Raw genomic sequence first — 17,721 nt, forward strand, 5'->3', positions numbered from 1 at the left:
GACTGCCTGGGCCCTCACCCTTGTCTCTGCCATCTGCCTGCTCCAGGTGCCGCCATGCTGCCATTGCCAAGTACTTTGGGGACGCACCCCCCGCCTGCACCAGAGGCTGTGACCACTGCCAGAACCCCGCGGCCGTGCGGAAGCAGCTGGACACCTTGGAGCGCAGCAGCAGCTGGAGCAAGACCTGCATCGGGCCCTCCCAGGGCAATGGCTTTGACCCTGAGCTGTATGAGGGCGGCCGCAGGGGCTACGGGGGCTTCAGCAGGTGAGGGGCCATGAAGCCGGGGCCCCCACCCACTGGAAATGGTCTGGCATTCTCTCCCTGGTGCCACGGCCAGACCATCCTTCTGCACCATGGGCCATGCTGGGGCTGCCAGGGCCTCCAGAGGTGTGGAGGGGGGGGCAAAGGCCAGGCCAGGGCTGCTCACGCCCAGCCTGTCCCCTAGGTATGACGAAGGTTCTGGAGGCAGCGGGGACGAGGGCAGAGATGAGGCCCACAAGCGGGAGTGGAACCTCTTCTACCAGAAGCAGATGAGTCTGCGCAAGGTGAAGGGGGTGGGGCCTCTGTGGGGTCCAGGTGCCGCCTGTTCGCTCACACCCTCAGCACCCCCTTTCCCCGGTGCTGACCTGGGTGCTGTCCTGCAGCGGGCGGGATGCCTCACAAGCCTTTCCTGTCCTCTTCCAGGGCAAAGACCCCAAGACAGAAGAATTTGTACCCCCAGGTCAGTACAGGGGCTGTGGGCTGTTTCCAGGGTGTGGATGGAGGATGCCTCCTTGGGGGGTTGGGGACTCCAGAGAGTAGAAGGCAGAGTGGAGAGCCTACCCCCTCACCCCCAGATGAGGACTGTCCCCTGAAAGAGGCTTCTAGCAGGAAGATCCCCAGGCTCACTGTGAAGGTAAGAGGTAGCGGCTCCTCATACCTGCCCCCCAGCCCCTTCACACCTGCCCCCCAGCCCCAGGCTTGTGTGACCGACTTCCCCGCTCTCCCTCTGCAGGCCCGTGAGCACTGCCTGGGGCTGCTGCAGGAGGCCCTGAGCAGTAACTGCCAGGCTGCAGGTACCACTCATGGGTGAGTGTCCCAGGTCACGGGCGGGGAGGGCTCTCCACGGCCTGTTCCTTTGGAAACTGCTGGAACTCTGGGTCCCCCGCCTGTTTGGGGAGCTCCCTCCCCTGCTTGTGGCCCATCCTACTCCCAGGGGATGCAGCTCCCCACAGCCCCACCACAGGGCAGGCTCGGTCACCCCGAGGGGCTGCAGGCTGCCCAGGATGTCCAGGTTGGCATCCCGGCCCCGAGGCCGAATCCCACCAGTCCCGGAGCCATGTCCAGGGTCCCCCAGGAGAACCCAGCCGGAGCTCAGCAGGCAGAGGGCTCAGGCCTGCCTGACACCTCCACTCCCTCCCTCAGACCTGACCTGCAGGCCCAGGCTGTGGAGCTAGAACATGAGATGTTCCGAAATGCCAAGGCTGCCAACCTGTACAAGGCCAGCGTGTTGAAGAAGGTGGGCGGGGTTGGGGATGGGCGGAGCTTGCTCACGGGCAGGGTGGGAGAGGTAGCCCCTCCTCACTCCCAGGCTGGCTGCCACCCTCTGGCCCAGGCAGCCCAGAATCCACTCCTCACCAAGAAGCCACTCATTTGGGGGGAGCCCACTCCCCCTTTTGCCAGCTGGAGGCACTTCTAGCCAAGCCCCTGAAGACTGGACCTTGTCTAGTGTCCAGGTGCCTACAGTCGCGGGCCACAGAAGCCCGCCTGTGGGAGCCTGGGTCGGGCTGCCGGGAGCCTGTGGGAGCCTGGCCTGCCTGCCCAGCCTGCCCATCCTGCCCCAGGTGGCCGAGATCCATAGAACCTCCAAGGACGGGCAGCTCTACCACCCGGCAGGCGGTGCCAAGGGCTGCAGTGCCCAGGCCGAGCCCCCAGAGCCCACCGAGCACGACATCCTGCCGGCCTCCCAGGTGTACTCGGTGAGCGGGCCTGGGGACGCTGGGGACACTTCCCTGTCCTCAGCTATGGCACAGCCCTGGCTCCCCCGATGGCCCCGCCCCCTGACGGCTCCGCCCCCTGACAGCCCTCCCTATTACAGCCCTGCCCCACCTGACAGCCCCGCCCCCTGACAGCCCTCCCTATGACAGCCCCGCCTCCCTGACAGCCCCGCCTCCCCTGACATCGCACTCCTGGCGCTGGGGTGCCCCAGGCAGGCCCTCGAGCTTGTCTGCTCTACTCCCTCACCTGTGTCTCTCCAGCCCCACAGCCTGACCCCGGGGTTTGGTGCCGTCGTTTCCCTCCCCCACCCTTCAGATCGCCACAAACACGGCCATACCTGGACCAGCCTTGGAGTGCCCTCGAGGGGCCTGCTGGTCAGCACACTCTCTCCTCCTCACAGCTCAAACCCAAGCGGGTGGGAGCCGGTTTCCCCAAAGGCTCCATCCCATTCCAGACGGCCTCACAGCTGATGGAGGAGATGAGGGCTGGGGGGCAGGCCCCGCGGCCTGAGCAGAGAGGCAAGCAGGAGCCCCCCAGCCAGCCATGTGGCCTCCAGGATGAGGAAAGCAGTGAGTCTGTCCCCAGGCTCAGAGAGGCCCCCGGAAGCAGTGCTCATTGTGGGGGGCCCTCCCCTGGGAAGGCAAAGGGCCCCTCTGGGGGCAGTCCCGCGGCCAAGGCCAGGGCCAACAAGAAGCAGCAGCTCCTGGCCGCTGCGGCCCTCAAGGACTCTCAGAACATCGCCCGCTTCTTCTGCCAAAGGGCCGAGAGCCCACCTGTCCTGGCTTCAGCCCCAGGGGCAGAAGGTGCCAGCCCTTCCTGTGCTGGGGTGCGGGGACCCCTAGCTGTGGCCCCAGAGACATGGACCGAGGAGGAGGATGGAGCCCTGGGATGTTCGGCTGCTCACCCCCAGACTGAGTGCACCAGGGAGGGGCCAAGGTAAGGGCAGGACAGTCCCGGAACCCTCTGGAATCCCCTTCGCTCATGGGCCTCTGTGACCCACTTCCTACAGTGGGCTCTGCGGGGCTGCCCGGCTGAGGGCACAGCTGGTACCTGGAGCCCTGACGCCTGCTCTCTCCTCGCCAGTGCCTGCCCACTGCGAGACCTGGGGCCCCTTGAGGGCCAGCTCACCCTCCCAGAGGGGACACCGAGGGGCAAGCGGCCCAGGCCCCAGCAGGTACTGCCAGGGAGGGAGGCTGCGGGCCAGGCCGGCTCCGCTCTGTCTACGTCCCAGGGTGGCTGGGGGGGAGGGAGGCAGCACGTGCTGTGACCAGTCTTCCAGGAGAAGGGGAGGGGCCGGTGACAGGGAGCCCAAGAGTGACCCTCCACTGTGGCCCTGCCCAGGAGAACCCAGAGAGCCAGGCTCGGAAGAGGCCTCACCCCTCAGCCAGTGCCTCCGTTTTAGCCGAGGCCAACAACAATATCTTGGCCAGTGGGCAGAGCACCATAAGCAGCATGGCACAGGGCTCCTGCCAGCTCGCAGCCCCGGGCACCTCCCTGAAGGTGGCTGCGAACATTGTGGTCCAGTGCCTGACCCCTTTCTACAAAGAGGGCAAGTTTGCCTCCAAGGTAGGCTAGGTGGGTGGGCTCTGCCCTCCCCGGGGCCTTGGGCACAGTGGGGGGAGGGCAGGGCATGGGAGCCACTGGGAAGCAGGCGAGCCCCGGCACGCTGCCCTCTCCCTCGGCTGCCTTGCCCTGTGGTCGTGGCTGTGGTTGCTCGGGGCAGAGCCGGGGTCTGAGCCCTTTGCTCCTCACCCTCCACCCGCAGGACCTGTTTAAAGCCTTTGCCCGCCACCTCTCCCACTCGCTGGCTCAGAAACCCTCTCCTGGGAGGAGCGGTGAGTGCCTGGGTCACCACCTGGCCAGGCGGCACTGGGGGCCCTGCAGGGAGGCCACCGGCCCTCACACTCCCCCACCCCGACTCTCTAGTGAAGGAAGAGGCCCAGCACCTCATCAAGCAGTTCTTCCGGGGCCGGGCCCGGTGCGAGAGTGAAGCTGACTGGCACGGCCTATGTGACCCGCAGAGATGACCGACTGCTGCCCAGCGGGGCCAGTGTCGTCTGCCCCCCCGCCCCCGACTCTACCGTGGGCCAGGTGGGCCTGACTCAGGAATGGGAAGGCGGACAGGCCTGCTGCCGCCAGGGCCATCTCTTTGCTCAGGGGCATCTCTTCTCAGGGTCCTTCCCCCTTCCAACCACACCTGGCTGTGGAGATGGCCTGGGACACCTCCCAAATCAAGGTCAGAGGCCAGAGGTCAGCCCACCTTCCTATGTACTTGCAAGGCCTGAGGCCCTCTCTCTCCTGGCCTCATGGAGCCCCACCTTAGAATGACATGGGTGGCGTGGCTGCTGCCAGGGGAACAGGAAGAAGAAATGGTCCCTCCACCTCTCGTACCCGAGTTGGAAGCCGGCGGAGGCCCACCTGTGCAAGGCGGCGGGGCTCCAGTGCAGAGCTGAGGGTTGAGGGCAGTGGCCGGCCCTGCTTCTCTCGGCTCCTGCTCGGGAAGGCGAGGCTGGACCGAGGCACCTCCCAGAGGAATAAAGTGTTCTGACACATGCACGCACACAGGTTTTCTCTCGGGAGCTTTATTTCCTCGGCAGTGGCTGCTCCCAGGTCTGGGCTGTGCTGATCCTGAGCGGGGCCAGGTGCCATCTCCCCCAGACCGGGCAACATCAGCTGCCCAAGCTGAGTTCCTACAGCCCCATGCGCCCCAAGAAGGGGTCTTTCAAATCTTCCCCCGTTGATGTCACTGTAGCAGCCCCTGCTTGTGACCTCCATGTGGGCCAGCCGGGCTATGCTGGGCAGGGTCCAGAACAGCCAAGCCACCAAGTCCAAACCAAAGTGACCTGACAGCACCCAAGGGAGACCATCGGGTGAGACTGGGTCCAGGGAGGGGCCCTTCCTCCTCTCCCGCCCTCCACCTCTCCTCCTGGGTGAGGCCAGCCACTAGACGGAGCTGTCGCTGCTGTTGAGCAGGAAGGCGATGGTGTGCTGCAGCTCCCGGGCCTGCGGGGCACAGGCCTGTGAGGACAGCTCCCAGCCCGCCCCCCGCTGCCCCGCCCACACCACGCCTGGGCAGTGGGCATCGGCTGGGCCCACCCTCCGGGCATGCCAGCCTCCCAGGGTGGTCAGAGGCCCTGGCCACTCACCTGCGGCAGCTCGAACCAGATGGTCTGGGGGCTGTCAACGGAGCCGTAGTTGAGTTCCAGGCCAGGGGGCCTGTCTGCCTCCAGGGGACTCAGCAGGTGGAGCCGCTGCAGGTCCCGCAGGGCGATGGAGCAGCACAGTGTCTGGGGGCAGCAGGGACAGGGCTTGACCCTCTCACGGGGGTTAGTGTGGGTGGTGGGAGGGGAATGGCCCAGGGTGCCCAGGCCCGCACTGGAGCAGGAGCCCAGCCCACCTGGGAGCTGGGGTCCATGAGGATGAGGTGCTGGCGGTTCAGCCCCAGGAGGCTGGGTCTGGGCAGCGTCAGGTCGCTCGCTCGCAGCACCACGTAGACCGTGTAACCAAAGAGGGGCAGCTGGCTCGCAGCCTCTGGGGGTGGAGGGGTGAGACGGAAGATGGGAGTTGTGGCCCCTCGGGACCTGCCCTCCTTGGCCCCCGGGTGAGGTGAGGGACAGGGAAGGTGGAGCAGCTTTCTCGGCCCCTCCACCCTCACCTCTTCCCTCCTGGGCCTCTACCTCCTTCCTCCTCCCCAGCTGCCCCCTGGCCCCAGACCCACCGATGAAGCCGATCTGAGCTTCCTGGGCGCTGCGTCCTTGCAGCTGCCTCAGCTCCTGGTCCACCAGACTCCGGAGGGTGGCCATGTTCACCTGGCCTTGCAGCGGCCTCGGCATGTATGCCAGCAGGTCTTGCCTAGGACACAGCGGTGGGTCAAGGCTGGCACACAGCCGGCGCCGAGTGAGTGAACCAGTGGCTACTGTGGGTGAGACTGAAGATCCAGACACGCCAATGAGGTGTCCCTGCCCGTGAGCTTGGGTGGGGAGGACGGGCCTCCCCTGCTCCAGCCCCATCTGGTTAGGGCCCAGGAGAGTACAAGTCAGGTGGCCTTGGCCTTGGACTGTGGGCTGAGGACAGGTCCTTGGGGTGGATGCTGAGGCGGACCTCAGCACCAGGAGGGACAGGGAAGTGACAGGAAGTGCGGGGATGTGCACACTCACTCTGAGGGGGGAGCCTCATGGGTCCTGCTGACGTGCTGTAGGGCAGCCAGCCTGGCAACTTGGGCATTTGCCTGGGCGCCGACCAACAGCTTCCCCTGCAGGTAGTCTCGCTGCACCTGAGGGCAGAGCGCAGTGAGGGGCAGCTGTGCCATAAAGCGCCCGACAGTCCTGCCACCGTCCCTTCTCCTTGCGGGAGGGGAGGGAGGCGTGGAGGACCCCGCCCAGGCAGTGGCGCGGCGGCCTGACCTGGCTGTAGTGGGTGCTGATGTAGGTGGGGTTATCGAAGTGCAGGCGGGTCTCCCAGCCGAGCCGCCGGCTGTGCAGGCTGGCCTCCCGGTCCACCAACACGTTGTTGAGGTACTCGTGGGCCCGCAGGGGCCGCACCAGCTCACCTGCAAGCGGAGCTCGGGTTCACCGCCCTCCCTGCTGCCCAGGCCCCGCCCCGCCCCGCCCCTGCCAGCCCCAGCGTGGGAACTGCCTCACCCGGGGGCGCAAAGGTGGACCCGGCAGGGGAGCCAACCTGAATGCAGCCTGGCGTCCTTCCCCCACACCTCACCTTCCCCTTTGATGAGGAACAGGGCAAATTCCTGGACCTCTTCGGGTTCTGTGATGCCCATCTTCCCACACAGCTCCTCCAGCACCTCTGCCGCCACCTGGGCATGCGGACAGGGCATGATGGGGGCCGGGGCCAGGACTGATGCCCACAGCTCCCCTGCCTCTCCCCAGCCCCTCTCGGGGAGCTCACGGTGAAAGTCCTGATGTTGGTCTTGTAGCCCACGCCTCCCGGCAGGTGAATCAGAAGCAGGCGGACCATTTTCCCTTTCTGCCGAGGCACGTGGCAGGTCAGTCCACCATAGACAAAGGCCCTGGCTCCCCCCAAGCCCCCGAGGGAGACCCAGAATGCCCGCCGCCTGCACCCCCAGTACCAGGAAAGCCTTCATTTCACCCGGGGGCGGCAGCTGCCGGCGCCCCCCGTATTTGACCGTGTGCTGGAGGTGCTCCTGGCTGCTGCAGGCCAGCTCTGCAGAGAGGACCAGGCTGTGGTCAGCAGCATCTTCAAACCCCTCCCCACGCTGCCGAGACCCCAGCCTGGGAGCCCCTCCCACAGGCACCTTGACTCCTGCCCGAGTCCTGCAGAAACTGGGTCACGTAGGGCATCAGCGTGCTGGACGGCGGGAGGAAGCCGGTGAGGAGGCTGAGGAAGCTCCAGCCTCGAGCACAGCATTCCCTGCGGGGCACAGAGCCTGGGTTCGGGCTGCCGGACCACGCAGCGGGCTGCCCGCCGCCCACCCCAGCACCCGCCACACTCACAGCCGGGGGTGTCCCGTGACCTGCTTGATGGCCTGGCAGTAAAGCTCATCCCTGAGGTCCTCCCTCTCCCGGCACAGCTGCGGCACAGAAAGGGCAGGTGGGCAGGGGCGGGGCCGCCGGGGGCAGGCAAAGTGCAGGGGAGTGAGGGGTGCGGTGAGAGCCGATGGCTAGAGGCTGGGGGCCAAGTGGGCGTGACAGCCCAGTCGGTGGTCATCTCTCTGTCATCACACTTGGTCTAATGGTGTCTGCACAACTGGTCACTCTAAGTCACTGTCTCCACCTGCTTCCGGCCGTGCCTGGCCTGTCCTCCGCCTTCTCTGGTCCCTCTTCGCTACCTCCTTGACCTCTAAGGGCTGCAGTGGACTCCGCCCGGATGCTCTCAGCTGCTTCCATCTGCTGATGACCTGTGCCTGCCTCCAGCTCACACTTCTCCCTTGAACCCCAGCCCTCCCGTGGGAAGTCTGGGACTTCAGACCTCACATGTCCGAAATTCCTCCGGCCGCCCAGGCCCGCTCCTTCCCCGGGCTTCCTTATCAAACGGCCAGGGCCTGTGGCATCCCTGGCCCCTCTCGCCTGCAATTCCTGGAACCCGGTGCTCCGAGTCTCCTGCTCCCTGCTGCCACCTCTCAGCCCCCGCCGGCACGGCCTCTCAGCTGGCATCACTACAATCACCTCCTTTGCCCTTAGGCCCCCAGAACAGCAAGCCACAGCTAGAGCGACCCCAGCAAACACAAGCCACATCCCCCCTCAAAACGCTCCAGTGGGGTTCTCTCTCTCTCAAAAAAAAATTCAAGTCCTGACAATGGCCTGCAAGGCCTGCCGTGACCTGGACCCACTGTCCGTCCCGGGGCCGCATCCGCCAGTCCCCTCGGCCACTGGCTCCAGCCACACTGGCCTTGCTGGTGCTGAGGCTCACCCTCCCACCAGGATGTCACCCCGGCCCCTCCCTCTGTCCAATGCGCTGCCCCAGTGCACACAGGCCTCCCTCCCTCCGCTCACGTGTCAGCCTCTGCACTGGCTCAGCCCCTCCCCCGCCTTCCCCACGGCACTTCTCAGCCCTGACACACTGCACCTGTCTCCTCCTACTAGGTCGCAAGCTCTGCGGGGTCTTAGTCACTTGGCTCGCGGCCATACCCCCAGCTTATAGTAGGTGCTCAATAAATACTTGTGGATGATTTGAATGAATAGTGACCAAGGGAACAAGGTCCCAGTCAGGACAGGGCTTCATCCTCAGGCCCCCGGTGTCTCCCCCAGGTCCCGGCGCACACAGCCCTCGCTTACCTTCAGCAGCTCATAGAGGAGCTCTATCTCGTCCTTGCCCCGGGGCTTCGGCTGGTCCCCCATAAACTGCATCAGAACTACAGGCAGGACGAGAAGCATGGGGAGCTGGGCGGAGGCCTGGCCCTGGCCCACGCGTCCCCACACAGGGCTTTCCCCTGCCATCTGATGCCTTGCTCTCAAAATGTGTGTGAGCCAGCCCTGACCGGTTTGGCTCAGTGGATAGAGCATCGGCCTGCGGACTCAAGGGTCCCAGGTTTGATTCCAGTCAAGGGCATGTACCTTGGTTGCGGGCACATCCCCAGTAGGGAGTGTGCAGGAGGCAGCTGATCGATGTTTCTCTCTCATCGATGTTTCTAACTCTCTATCCCTCTCCCTTCCTCTCTGTAAAAAAATCAATAAAATATATTTAAAAATAAAAATGTGTGTGAGCCAGGTAAGGCGGCAGACCCAGCTTTACCGATGGGGAAACAGGCTCAGAAATTCTGTGGGTGCCCACAGCCCCCCACTGTGCACTGCCACTGCCTTCCGGTCCAGAATCTACACAGCCCACAACCTCTTGGGCAGGAGTAGAAGTGGGTGAAGGCCGCCGGGGTATAGGAACCACCCCTGAGCTACCCTGCAGTGGCAAACTCACGGGAGAAGGCGGCCGGGTGCCTAGGTCCAAGGCCCCACAGACATGGGGCCCAGGCTGGCCACTCACCCTGGAAGCTCTCCACAGCCCGCCTGCTCGTGTCCTCGTCACTGAGGCTGATGAGCGACTCCTGGATGGGGGCCTGCAGGCAAAGGGGCTGGGCTGTGGGTCTGGGGTCTGTGGGACCCAGGGGGCAGGTCCACTGGCCCGACTCCCCCGCCTGCCCCCTACCTTGGTGTACTGCACCAGGCTGGCCATGGCTTTCTGAGTGTCTCCACCTGCCTGAGCCAGCCTAAAGGGCAGAGAGCACAGCCCTGCTTGCTCGGCCCTTCCGCCCCGCCCCAGGCTGTGGCCTGGTGGCCCTGAGCAGGGACCCCCTTCACAGAAGCTGAGGACAGACGGGTAGGGTGGGCTCAGGGCACTCACAAGGTCTGGGGCTTCCGGAAGTATTTCAGGGCAAAGTCCTGCATGGTGTGGTTGTGGGAGACAACGGCCAGAGAGGCAGAGACCTCGGAGAAGGGCAGGCTGCTGGCCTCCGAGTTGTCACTGTGTGCCTGGCTCCGGCGTCTGGTGGCGCCCTGGGAGCACAGGAGACCTGGTGCCACCCTGAGACCTGGCCTGTCCGGAGACCCTGCCCCAGCCCCGCCCGGCCCCGCCTGGGGGAGCAGGCGAGCAGCTGCAGTGAGCACACCACCAGAGTCAGGAGCGTCAAGAGCTTTTTATTGAGCATCTCCTAGGGCAGCACCGAACTAAGCACCCCTGGGGACCCACGAGGGGCAGACCGCTCGGCCCGCCCGCAGGGAGCTCACAGTCCTGCTGCGGAGATGAGGCGAGGCGTGGGGAAGAGGGTGGCAGGGCGGTCCTCACTGCTCTGGGGCAATCGAGCCCTTTCCTTCCTCGGCTTCTACTTCCTCACCTCCAACCCCCTCTCCCGCTGAGCCAGGCTCGGCTCTCTGCGCAGCAGCGAGAAGGAAAAGTCCGGGGCAGCAGCCGGCTGCACCATGTCCACAGGAAAGAGTCCGGAGCGGCCCCCGGCAGAGCCAAACTGCCAGCCTGGAAGGCACGCAAGGACAGCGCCTTACCCACCGGTGCCTCTGTCCTCAGAGTCCTCTTCGCCCCCCCTCCCCCGCCCCCCGCCCCCGTGCCACCCTCCCTGGTCAGCGCCCTGCTTGCCCCTGGAGAGACCTGGCTCCAGATCGATGGCCGGCAGCAGCTTGATGAGGTCCCCGCGGTGGAAGCTGAGGAGGCTGCGATCATCGGTGATGTAGCTTCGCAAGGCGACGACATAGCCGGAATCCTGCCAGCGGGGGCAGGAGGGCGAGAGGGTGAGTGGGCGAGGGAGTGGCCAGCCTGCCTGTGACCCTGACCTGCCGCCCTACCTGCTCGCCCTCCATTGGCCCCTTCCCACCTCAGCACCCCAAGAGTTTCAGGGACCCAGCCCCAACCCAGGGAGCTTGGAGGAGCTTGGCTGCCAGCCCTGAGACCAGCCAGCCCTGCAGGGCCCCATGGGCGTAAGTGGAGGCCCCGCCGGCCCCTCTCAGCCTGCACTTGCTTTTTTTTTTTTTTTAATATATTTTATTGATTTTTTACAGAGAGGAAGGGAGAGGGATAGAGAGTTAGAAACATCGATCAGCTGCCTCCTGCACACCCCTACTGGGGATGTGCCCGCAACCAAGGTACATGCCCTTGACCGGAATCGAACCCGGGACCTTTCAGTCCGCAGGCCAACGCTCTATCCACTGAGCCAAACCGGTTTCGGCCCGCACTTGCCTTCTTGAGCTCACTCAGGAAGAGCTCGATCATGGCCTTGATGGCACCTGCCCGGGTCGAGTGCAGCACCAACTGCTCGCTCTTCAGAATCAGCTCCAGGGTGGAGCCCCCCCGGCACTCCACGCCCAGCACCTCGGCAAAGCTGTGCACAGGGTGGGGGCATGAGCTGGGGGCCATCTTGCCCCCTCCAGCCCCCTACCAGCCCAGCCCCACCTGTAGGAGCAGAGAGTCTTCAGCTGGTGGAGGCCGATGCCGGGGCCTCGGGCCCACTTGAGCAGTCTCAGTCCCCGGTGCGACACGCCCAGCAGCTGCACGTTGCTGCCACTGTCGCCCTGCCCAGAAAGGGGGTCACAGACAGGCTGCTGGGTCCCCTCCACTATCCAAGATGCCTTTATGTTTCCTCTGGGGCCCACCCCACCCCCTACTCCCATCCCTGCTGCCGAAGGGCCAGGCCGTGTCCCAGGGTCCAGACTGGGTGCTGTCATCCCCAGCCCTACCCCCACCTCACTCACCGAGACAGGGAAGATGCGGGAGAAGTAATTGGCCCAGTTGTCCCTAGCAGCCACCACAATGCGCTTCTTGACACTGTCCTCAGCGGTGCCGAGTGAGTCCAGGCCCACCTCCAGGTCTCCTGCGGGCAGGGACGGCCCCAGCCTGTCCTGAGGCTCCCCACAGAGTGAACCCCAGAGTCTGCTCTCTCCCTCCGCGCAGGCCCGGCCCCCAGCACCCCAGCTCCCTGACTCCAGGGTCTCTGGACCATACCCAGCAAGTCTTTCATTTTGCACCGCTCGTCCTGGGAGATCCGGGTGCAGGACTCGGAAAAGGTGTCCCTCAGGATCTGGGGGCAGAGCCAGGTGGTCACCACCAGGTGCCGAGGCCAGAGCTCCCACGAAAGCATCACACACCCAGAAGATGGGGAGCCCATGGGCGGAGACAGAGCAGGAACCACCCAGAGCTCCGCCTGCCTCCCCCAGTGCCAGCTGCTCCCTGGTCAGCGGAAATAAGCCTCCCTGAAGCAGCACAGCTTGGGGGAGGCTATGGAGATCGGGGGACAGGCACGGTCCTGGGAGCATCCAGAGTCGGCCAAGGAACAAGCACCAGTGAGCACCTACTGTGTGCTGGAGCCTGTTGGGCACTGTGTGTGTACACTACCCTTAATCCTCGTGGCCAGCAATGGTCCCTCCTCACAGCGGTGTGAGGATTACGTAGAGGAGGCGGGGCTTGAACCAGACAAGTGCCCCACAGGTGCGGGCTGTTATCCTGCCCTCCCACCGGCGGGAACCGCCCAGGTGTGGGTGCGCTCTGCCCACGCGGTGCAGGTGGGCTGCCTCTCACCTGCTCACAGAGGAGCCTGAGGTTGTAAGGGTGGCTGAAGTTCTCCCGGGGGTAGAAGACCTGGAGGAGGGCATGGAGAGCGAGGGTGGGCATGGCGTCCTGAGCAGCCCCTTCCTGCCTCTCCCCTCTGCCTTCCAGGCCAGACAGAAAATCCCCCGAGGTGGTCGTGGGGCGGCAGCTCCCCGTGTTTGTGCTTGGGGAACAGATACTGGGGTTCCCCAGCGGGGTCCCGCATAGCCTGCCACCCCCTCCCCAGCTCTCATGCCCACCTCCTTGCGTAGGAACAGCCTCCAGGGCGCACTGGTGTAGGAGAAGCACACGCTGCCGGAGGGCACGAGTAGCTGGGTGCTGACCCCCTGATCTCCCATGGACCCCAGAGAGCCTAGCAGAGGAGGTGCCGGGAGCACCGGGTGAGGAGCGGCCAGAGCCAGAATGACGGGCTCAGGAAGGGAAGACCCTCACCGCCCCAGCCCCTGGGAGGCCCACCCCACCCACCCCAGCCCACCCCACCCCAGCCCACCCCAGCCCACCTGCCCCACCGCCCCTCCGCCCCTCCGCCCCTCGCTGCCCTGCCCCTCGGCCCCGCCACGCCCCCTCGGCCCCGCCACGCCCCCCTCGGCCCCGCCACGCCCCCCTCGGCCCCGCCACGCCCCCCTCGGCCCCGCCACGCCCCCCTCGGCCCCGCCACGCCCCTCGGTCACGCCACGCCACGCTGACACGCCACGCCCCCTCGGCCACGCCCCGCCCCCGCCGCCTCGCCTCGCCCCGCCCCGCCCCCAGTCCCATCTCCTGCCTCAGACTTTCCCCGGGATCCTAGACCACCTCAACAGGACCATTAAATTTCTGACAGAGCTGTCAGCTCTGCATGGAGGACAACACCCTGTGTGTGACAGTCCCTCGGTGCCAGACAGGTCCTAGGGGTACCAGGCCCTGCCCTGGGCGGGAACGTGGAAGCTGGGGCTCCAAAGTCCAGAAGCCAGAGCAGCTGACCTCAGCCATGAGCGCCCAGAGGTTGTTGGGAATCCTGCCCCCCTCCACCCCTCCCCGCCAAGGAAGCCCACCGCCTGGGGTCGTTGGGTTCCTTACCGCGGGGCTCAGCTGAAGGGGTCCCCGGGCCCCCGGGGGGAGGCAGCGGGGGCGCTGGTGGAGGTGGGGGTGCCTGGGCAGTGGGTGGGTTATGGCCAAACAACTCCTGAAGGGGCCCCTGCTTCTCCCGGATGGAGTTGGAGGTTCTCATCCGTGGTGTGGCCTTGGGTCGACCGGCCACAGCTGGCGGAGGGCCCTTCTCTGGGCTGGGGGACAGCGTCTGTGGAGGCACAGAGAGCACACACAACACAAGCTGTGTCTGGGGAGAAGGCCACGTGGACCCCTGAGAGCCTCGGACTCCTGAGCAGAGCAGCCGCACCCTGGATGGGATGGGACGGGCCTCACCGAGGGGGGCAAGTGGGCACCGCTGATCCCCAGCTTAGCCAGAGCCTCGTCCTTAGGGTTGTTTTTCTTCAGGAAATTTTGGGGGGGCTTCCTGAGAGAAGGAAAAGGTCAGGAGTCCGCAGGTTTCTCCCTGGGGAGTGGGCAGCGCCAGCGGGCCCCGGGCCCACCTGGACGGCTGCACGGGCACGGGCACGGGGCCTGGACGGCTCTGGTACATGCGGATGATGTTGCGGATCTCCCTGCTGGGCAGCCTCTGGGGTTCTGAGCTGGGCACCGCATCACCATCAGGCTCCGCCTCCTGGGCCAGCTCAGCCTCAGCCTTCCGGACAGCTTTGGCCCCACCGGGTGTCAGTGGCTTCTTCACGCCCCGGGCGGGAGCAGGAGATGGCACTGCCGAGGAGGAAACACGTGAGACCCTGTGCAAAACCGCAGAGCCAGGCGACCCCCCGCCCCTTCCCCTCCGCCCCGTCTCCCTGCCACCTGCACGGGGTTCCTCCTCTTCCTGCTCCTCCCCTCGGGGGATCTGCACCTTGGCCGGAGGCTTCACCACCTTCACCTTGATCTGCTGCTGCCCTGTAAGTGCCAGATGGCCCTGTCACCCTCCACCTGGCCAGCCCATCCATGCCCCTGGGCAGGCCACATCAGACTCAGGGGACAGAGTGCACCCGCTGTCCCCTGGCCAGGCTGGGGCAGGGGCCGAACTCCTGCGTGGGCCTGCCACCCCAAGTCCCCTCACCCATCTTCTGGAAATAGTTCCGTTTCTGCTGGAAGCTCCTGTGCCTCTCCTCCTCGTCCTGCGAGGTCTCCTGCAGGGTCTCCTGCGGGGTCTCCTGTGGGGTCTCCTGGCAGGAAGGGGAAGTGAGGGAACAGCCCTGCCAGCCAAGTTGCCCCTCTCACGGTGAACCCCTCGAATCCCTGGGATTGGGGCCCGACGGCATCTTTTCTGCATCTTCCTACTCCCTGCCCTGTCTTTCATCCCTGCAGCCCTGGAGCCCGCTGCCCCATCCGGGTTGGCCTCTGCGGTCTCCACTCCTCACCCTCAGGCAGGCACCCACCTGCTCCAGCTCAGGCTCTGGCTCTTCCCGGGCGGCCGGGGGCTTCTTGGGCTTCGGGGCAATGGCCGAGGTGGCCTGGGCCTGGCGCTGGCGCTGCTGAGTCTGCTGCTCTAGGGACAGGGACATGGCCTGGGCGGTCATCTGCTGGGCCTGAGGGGGAGGAGTGGTGGACCAGGTTAGAGCTGGCCTGGCTCTGCCCACAGGCCTGTCCCTGCCAGGCCACCTGGGGGCCCTGCCCACCCTCACCAGGAGCAGCGCCTGCTGGTTGATGAAGTTCTGCTGCTGGACTGCCAGCTGCCTTGCGTCCACGCTGGGGAGCAGGGCCTGTGGCTGCGGCTGTGGTGGCACCACCATGGCTGCAGGGTGGCAGGTGGGCGGGGCAGGTGAGCACCGGGGCCAAGCTGGAAGCCCTTTGCCCACTGTGCCCTCTGGGCCTCTGGCAGGACCCTCCCTCCTCCAGACCCTACCTGAGAAGGGACCCAGTGCCCCAGCCCAGCCTTACCTGGCATGGCAGGGACTGTGCCCACTGCTGGCATCATGGGCATGGGTGCAGGCACCATAGCTGGCTGGTATCCAGGCATCTGCATCATCCCTGGGTACACTGAGGGAACAGGGCCCTTCCAGGTTGGGCCCTAGCTGGGCCCATGGACCACCTCCCCCCAGCTCCAGGCAGAGTGCGGGCCCAGGGTGCTGGCTGGAGGTCTAACCCCAGATCCAGGGTCCCAGGCCATGCTCGCCTGCGCTGCTCCACCCCCTACTCACCCACAGGGTAGCTTCCTTGCTGCATGGGCCCGATGCCGCCCCCTCCCTTCATGCGGCTGCTCAGAGCCCTGGCTTGCTCCAGATCCTGAAGGGACAAAGGTCACAGGTCATAAGGTCAGAGCTAGAGCCCTGGGAGAGATGGCAGGGGCAGCAGAGGCGCCAGTGAGGTAGGGGCAGGGGTGGGGTATGTGTGCAGGACACTCACGCTGAGGCCTGGGGAGAGGACCGGCTCGAAGATGTGGTCCAGGTAGCTATCCAGGCTCCCCGAGGCCCGGGGCTCACCTGTGGAGCCGGAGGAGGGGCAGGGTCACCGCCTGGGGCATGGGCTCCCTACACCCCCATTCCCAGCTCTGCCAACCTCAGTGTGCCCACTCCCAGCCTTACCTGTGTGGCCCCTGCTAGGTAGCGTCGGGGCTGGACCTGGAGGGGGACCTGGGGACAGTGAGGGGGCCTGGACGCCGGGGGCGGGAGGGATGTCCTCGGCTCTGCGGGAGATAGTGGGCAGTGCCAGGCTGAGGCAGGGTGGAAAAGCTGCTGAGGGGGTTGTCCCAACGGAGGGGGAAGAGGCTTGCGGGGGTCGGGGGGGACTGGGTCTGTGGCAGCCCCTGTAACCACCAGGTGTGATACAGTGGGAGTCAGGGTAGGGACAGGAGCAGGCTGGGGACAGGGGTACTGGGGCAGCACCTACAAGCTTCGGGGGGCAATGGGGTAGCTGTGGGGGTCAGCAGGGTCCCCCAGGTCCTCAGTCTGGCCGATCAGGTCCAGCACGAAGTCACAGCCAGCCAAGTCCTGCCAGGAGTCCCCGGAGTGCAGTGACACGGACCAGCCACGGGGGGGGCCCTCCAGGCCTCTGGACGGGACAGAGGTGTGCATTGGGGGTGTGGTCAGCCGGGCAGGTGACCATCACGGAAGGCCAGGGCCTGAGGGGGGGCCAAGGGTGAGGGCTGCGGAGGGGACAGGACCCTGGGTGAGGACTCGGGTTTGCGCGGACAGGTTGCAACTCACAACCCTTCCACTTGTCGGCTCTGACGCACACGTTTATTCATTCACCTATTTCATTGGAACCGGCCCGTAGGCATCATCTCCACTCCTGTTCCCTATCTTGTCTGGACCCTGCCCACTTACCCCCCGACCCCCGCGGGCTCAGGCTTTGGCCCTGGGCCGGGGGCAGCTGCAGGAGGCACTTGGTGGGAGAGTGGGCTGGAGGATGGGGGGCTCCTGAGGAGACGGGACCATGCTCAGTGTTGGCTGCACCCTCCCTTCCCAGGCCCCCCGCACCTGCTCTGCAGAATCCACCCGGCAAGCTGCTCCCCCGTTGTCCAGGACTCCACCTCTGCGGAGAAGCACTCGTCTGCGGGGGGATGAGGGGTGGGGACCAGAGTGAGAGACGGCAGCGTTCACCGGGCGGGAAGGGGCTGCTGTCCCCAAGGGGGTCCAAAAGCAGGACAGGAGGGAGAGCAGGATCTTGGGGTGCAGCAGGGAGGGGGTCCAGGGAGCGGGAGGGGCAGGCTGGCTCCACAGCGGGCGGCATCACCATTGAGCGTGAGGACGTCCAGCACCATGCGGCCTCGGCGCCGTCCGGCCGTCCACTCGAGCTGAGTGGGGGGGTGGGCACGTGTGGTCTCAGGGGCCAGCCGTGCCTGCTCCAGGGCTACCAGCAGCTTGTGCTGGCACAGCGCTGCCATGCCGCTGGGGGCGTGGTCTGACACAAATCTGTGGGGACAGCCCAAGGCTGTGGGGGTGGGGCGGCCGCTGACCCCCCGACCGGGCCTCCACCTGTGCCCCCCCTACCGGCCTCCACCTGTGCCCCCCGCTACCGGCCTCTACCTGTGCCCCCCCACCGGCTTCCACCTGTGCCCCCCCTACCGGCCTCCACCTGTGCCCCCCCTACCGGCCTCCACCTGTGCCCCCCCTACCAGCCTCCACCTGACCCCCCCCAGCCTCCACCTGACCCCCCCAGCCTCCACCTGACCCCCCCACCGGGCCTCCATCTGACCCCACCCCACCGGC

General features: G+C 66.0%; 2 protein-coding genes across 3 annotated transcripts in view; one reads left to right on the plus strand and one right to left on the minus strand.

Moving 5' to 3' along the window:
• RECQL5 (RecQ like helicase 5) overlaps positions 1–4,539 on the plus strand; it is a 28,159-nt gene extending 23,620 nt beyond the window's left edge. Inside the window, exons 9-20 of one of the 2 annotated variants that reach the window (XM_080679136.1) lie at positions 47–265; positions 447–546; positions 686–722; positions 838–896; positions 996–1,069; positions 1,406–1,499; positions 1,825–1,959; positions 2,379–2,914; positions 3,062–3,152; positions 3,320–3,544; positions 3,744–3,813; positions 3,905–4,539. In XM_080679136.1, coding sequence (XP_080535262.1) covers positions 47–265; positions 447–546; positions 686–722; positions 838–896; positions 996–1,069; positions 1,406–1,499; positions 1,825–1,959; positions 2,379–2,914; positions 3,062–3,152; positions 3,320–3,544; positions 3,744–3,813; positions 3,905–4,005 — 1,741 coding nt within the window. In that variant the 3' untranslated portion in view covers positions 4,006–4,539. Of the gene's footprint in view, positions 1–46; positions 266–446; positions 547–685; positions 723–837; positions 1,070–1,405; positions 1,500–1,824; positions 1,960–2,378; positions 2,915–3,061; positions 3,153–3,319; positions 3,545–3,743; positions 3,814–3,904 lie in introns of both variants that reach the window. The other variant, XM_080679135.1, reaches the window with a different exon arrangement.
• Positions 4,540–4,548: 9 nt separating this feature from the next.
• Positions 4,549–17,721, minus strand: part of MYO15B (myosin XVB) — a gene marked incomplete at its 5' end in the record, with an annotated part of 32,453 nt that continues 19,280 nt past the window's right edge. Inside the window, 37 exons of the mRNA XM_080680875.1 lie at positions 4,549–4,981; positions 5,125–5,265; positions 5,376–5,509; positions 5,697–5,830; positions 6,136–6,251; positions 6,382–6,527; positions 6,692–6,788; positions 6,881–6,958; positions 7,062–7,156; positions 7,248–7,363; positions 7,447–7,523; positions 8,728–8,804; positions 9,428–9,500; positions 9,590–9,650; positions 9,785–9,936; positions 10,275–10,411; positions 10,544–10,655; positions 11,129–11,270; positions 11,342–11,460; positions 11,641–11,759; positions 11,891–11,966; positions 12,464–12,523; positions 12,733–12,845; positions 13,550–13,769; positions 13,895–13,985; positions 14,062–14,284; positions 14,375–14,467; positions 14,631–14,736; positions 14,950–15,099; positions 15,196–15,305; positions 15,452–15,550; positions 15,712–15,796; positions 15,917–15,993; positions 16,096–16,196; positions 16,400–16,561; positions 16,990–17,062; positions 17,246–17,424. Coding sequence (XP_080537001.1) covers positions 4,922–4,981; positions 5,125–5,265; positions 5,376–5,509; positions 5,697–5,830; positions 6,136–6,251; positions 6,382–6,527; positions 6,692–6,788; positions 6,881–6,958; positions 7,062–7,156; positions 7,248–7,363; positions 7,447–7,523; positions 8,728–8,804; positions 9,428–9,500; positions 9,590–9,650; positions 9,785–9,936; positions 10,275–10,411; positions 10,544–10,655; positions 11,129–11,270; positions 11,342–11,460; positions 11,641–11,759; positions 11,891–11,966; positions 12,464–12,523; positions 12,733–12,845; positions 13,550–13,769; positions 13,895–13,985; positions 14,062–14,284; positions 14,375–14,467; positions 14,631–14,736; positions 14,950–15,099; positions 15,196–15,305; positions 15,452–15,550; positions 15,712–15,796; positions 15,917–15,993; positions 16,096–16,196; positions 16,400–16,561; positions 16,990–17,062; positions 17,246–17,424 — 4,204 coding nt within the window. The 3' untranslated portion in view covers positions 4,549–4,921. The remainder of the gene's footprint in view (positions 4,982–5,124; positions 5,266–5,375; positions 5,510–5,696; positions 5,831–6,135; positions 6,252–6,381; positions 6,528–6,691; positions 6,789–6,880; positions 6,959–7,061; positions 7,157–7,247; positions 7,364–7,446; positions 7,524–8,727; positions 8,805–9,427; positions 9,501–9,589; positions 9,651–9,784; positions 9,937–10,274; positions 10,412–10,543; positions 10,656–11,128; positions 11,271–11,341; positions 11,461–11,640; positions 11,760–11,890; positions 11,967–12,463; positions 12,524–12,732; positions 12,846–13,549; positions 13,770–13,894; positions 13,986–14,061; positions 14,285–14,374; positions 14,468–14,630; positions 14,737–14,949; positions 15,100–15,195; positions 15,306–15,451; positions 15,551–15,711; positions 15,797–15,916; positions 15,994–16,095; positions 16,197–16,399; positions 16,562–16,989; positions 17,063–17,245; positions 17,425–17,721) is intronic.

Source organism: Plecotus auritus, assembly GCF_963455305.1.
Source record: "Plecotus auritus genome assembly, chromosome: 7".
NCBI classification, from domain to species: Eukaryota; Metazoa; Chordata; class Mammalia; order Chiroptera; family Vespertilionidae; genus Plecotus; species Plecotus auritus.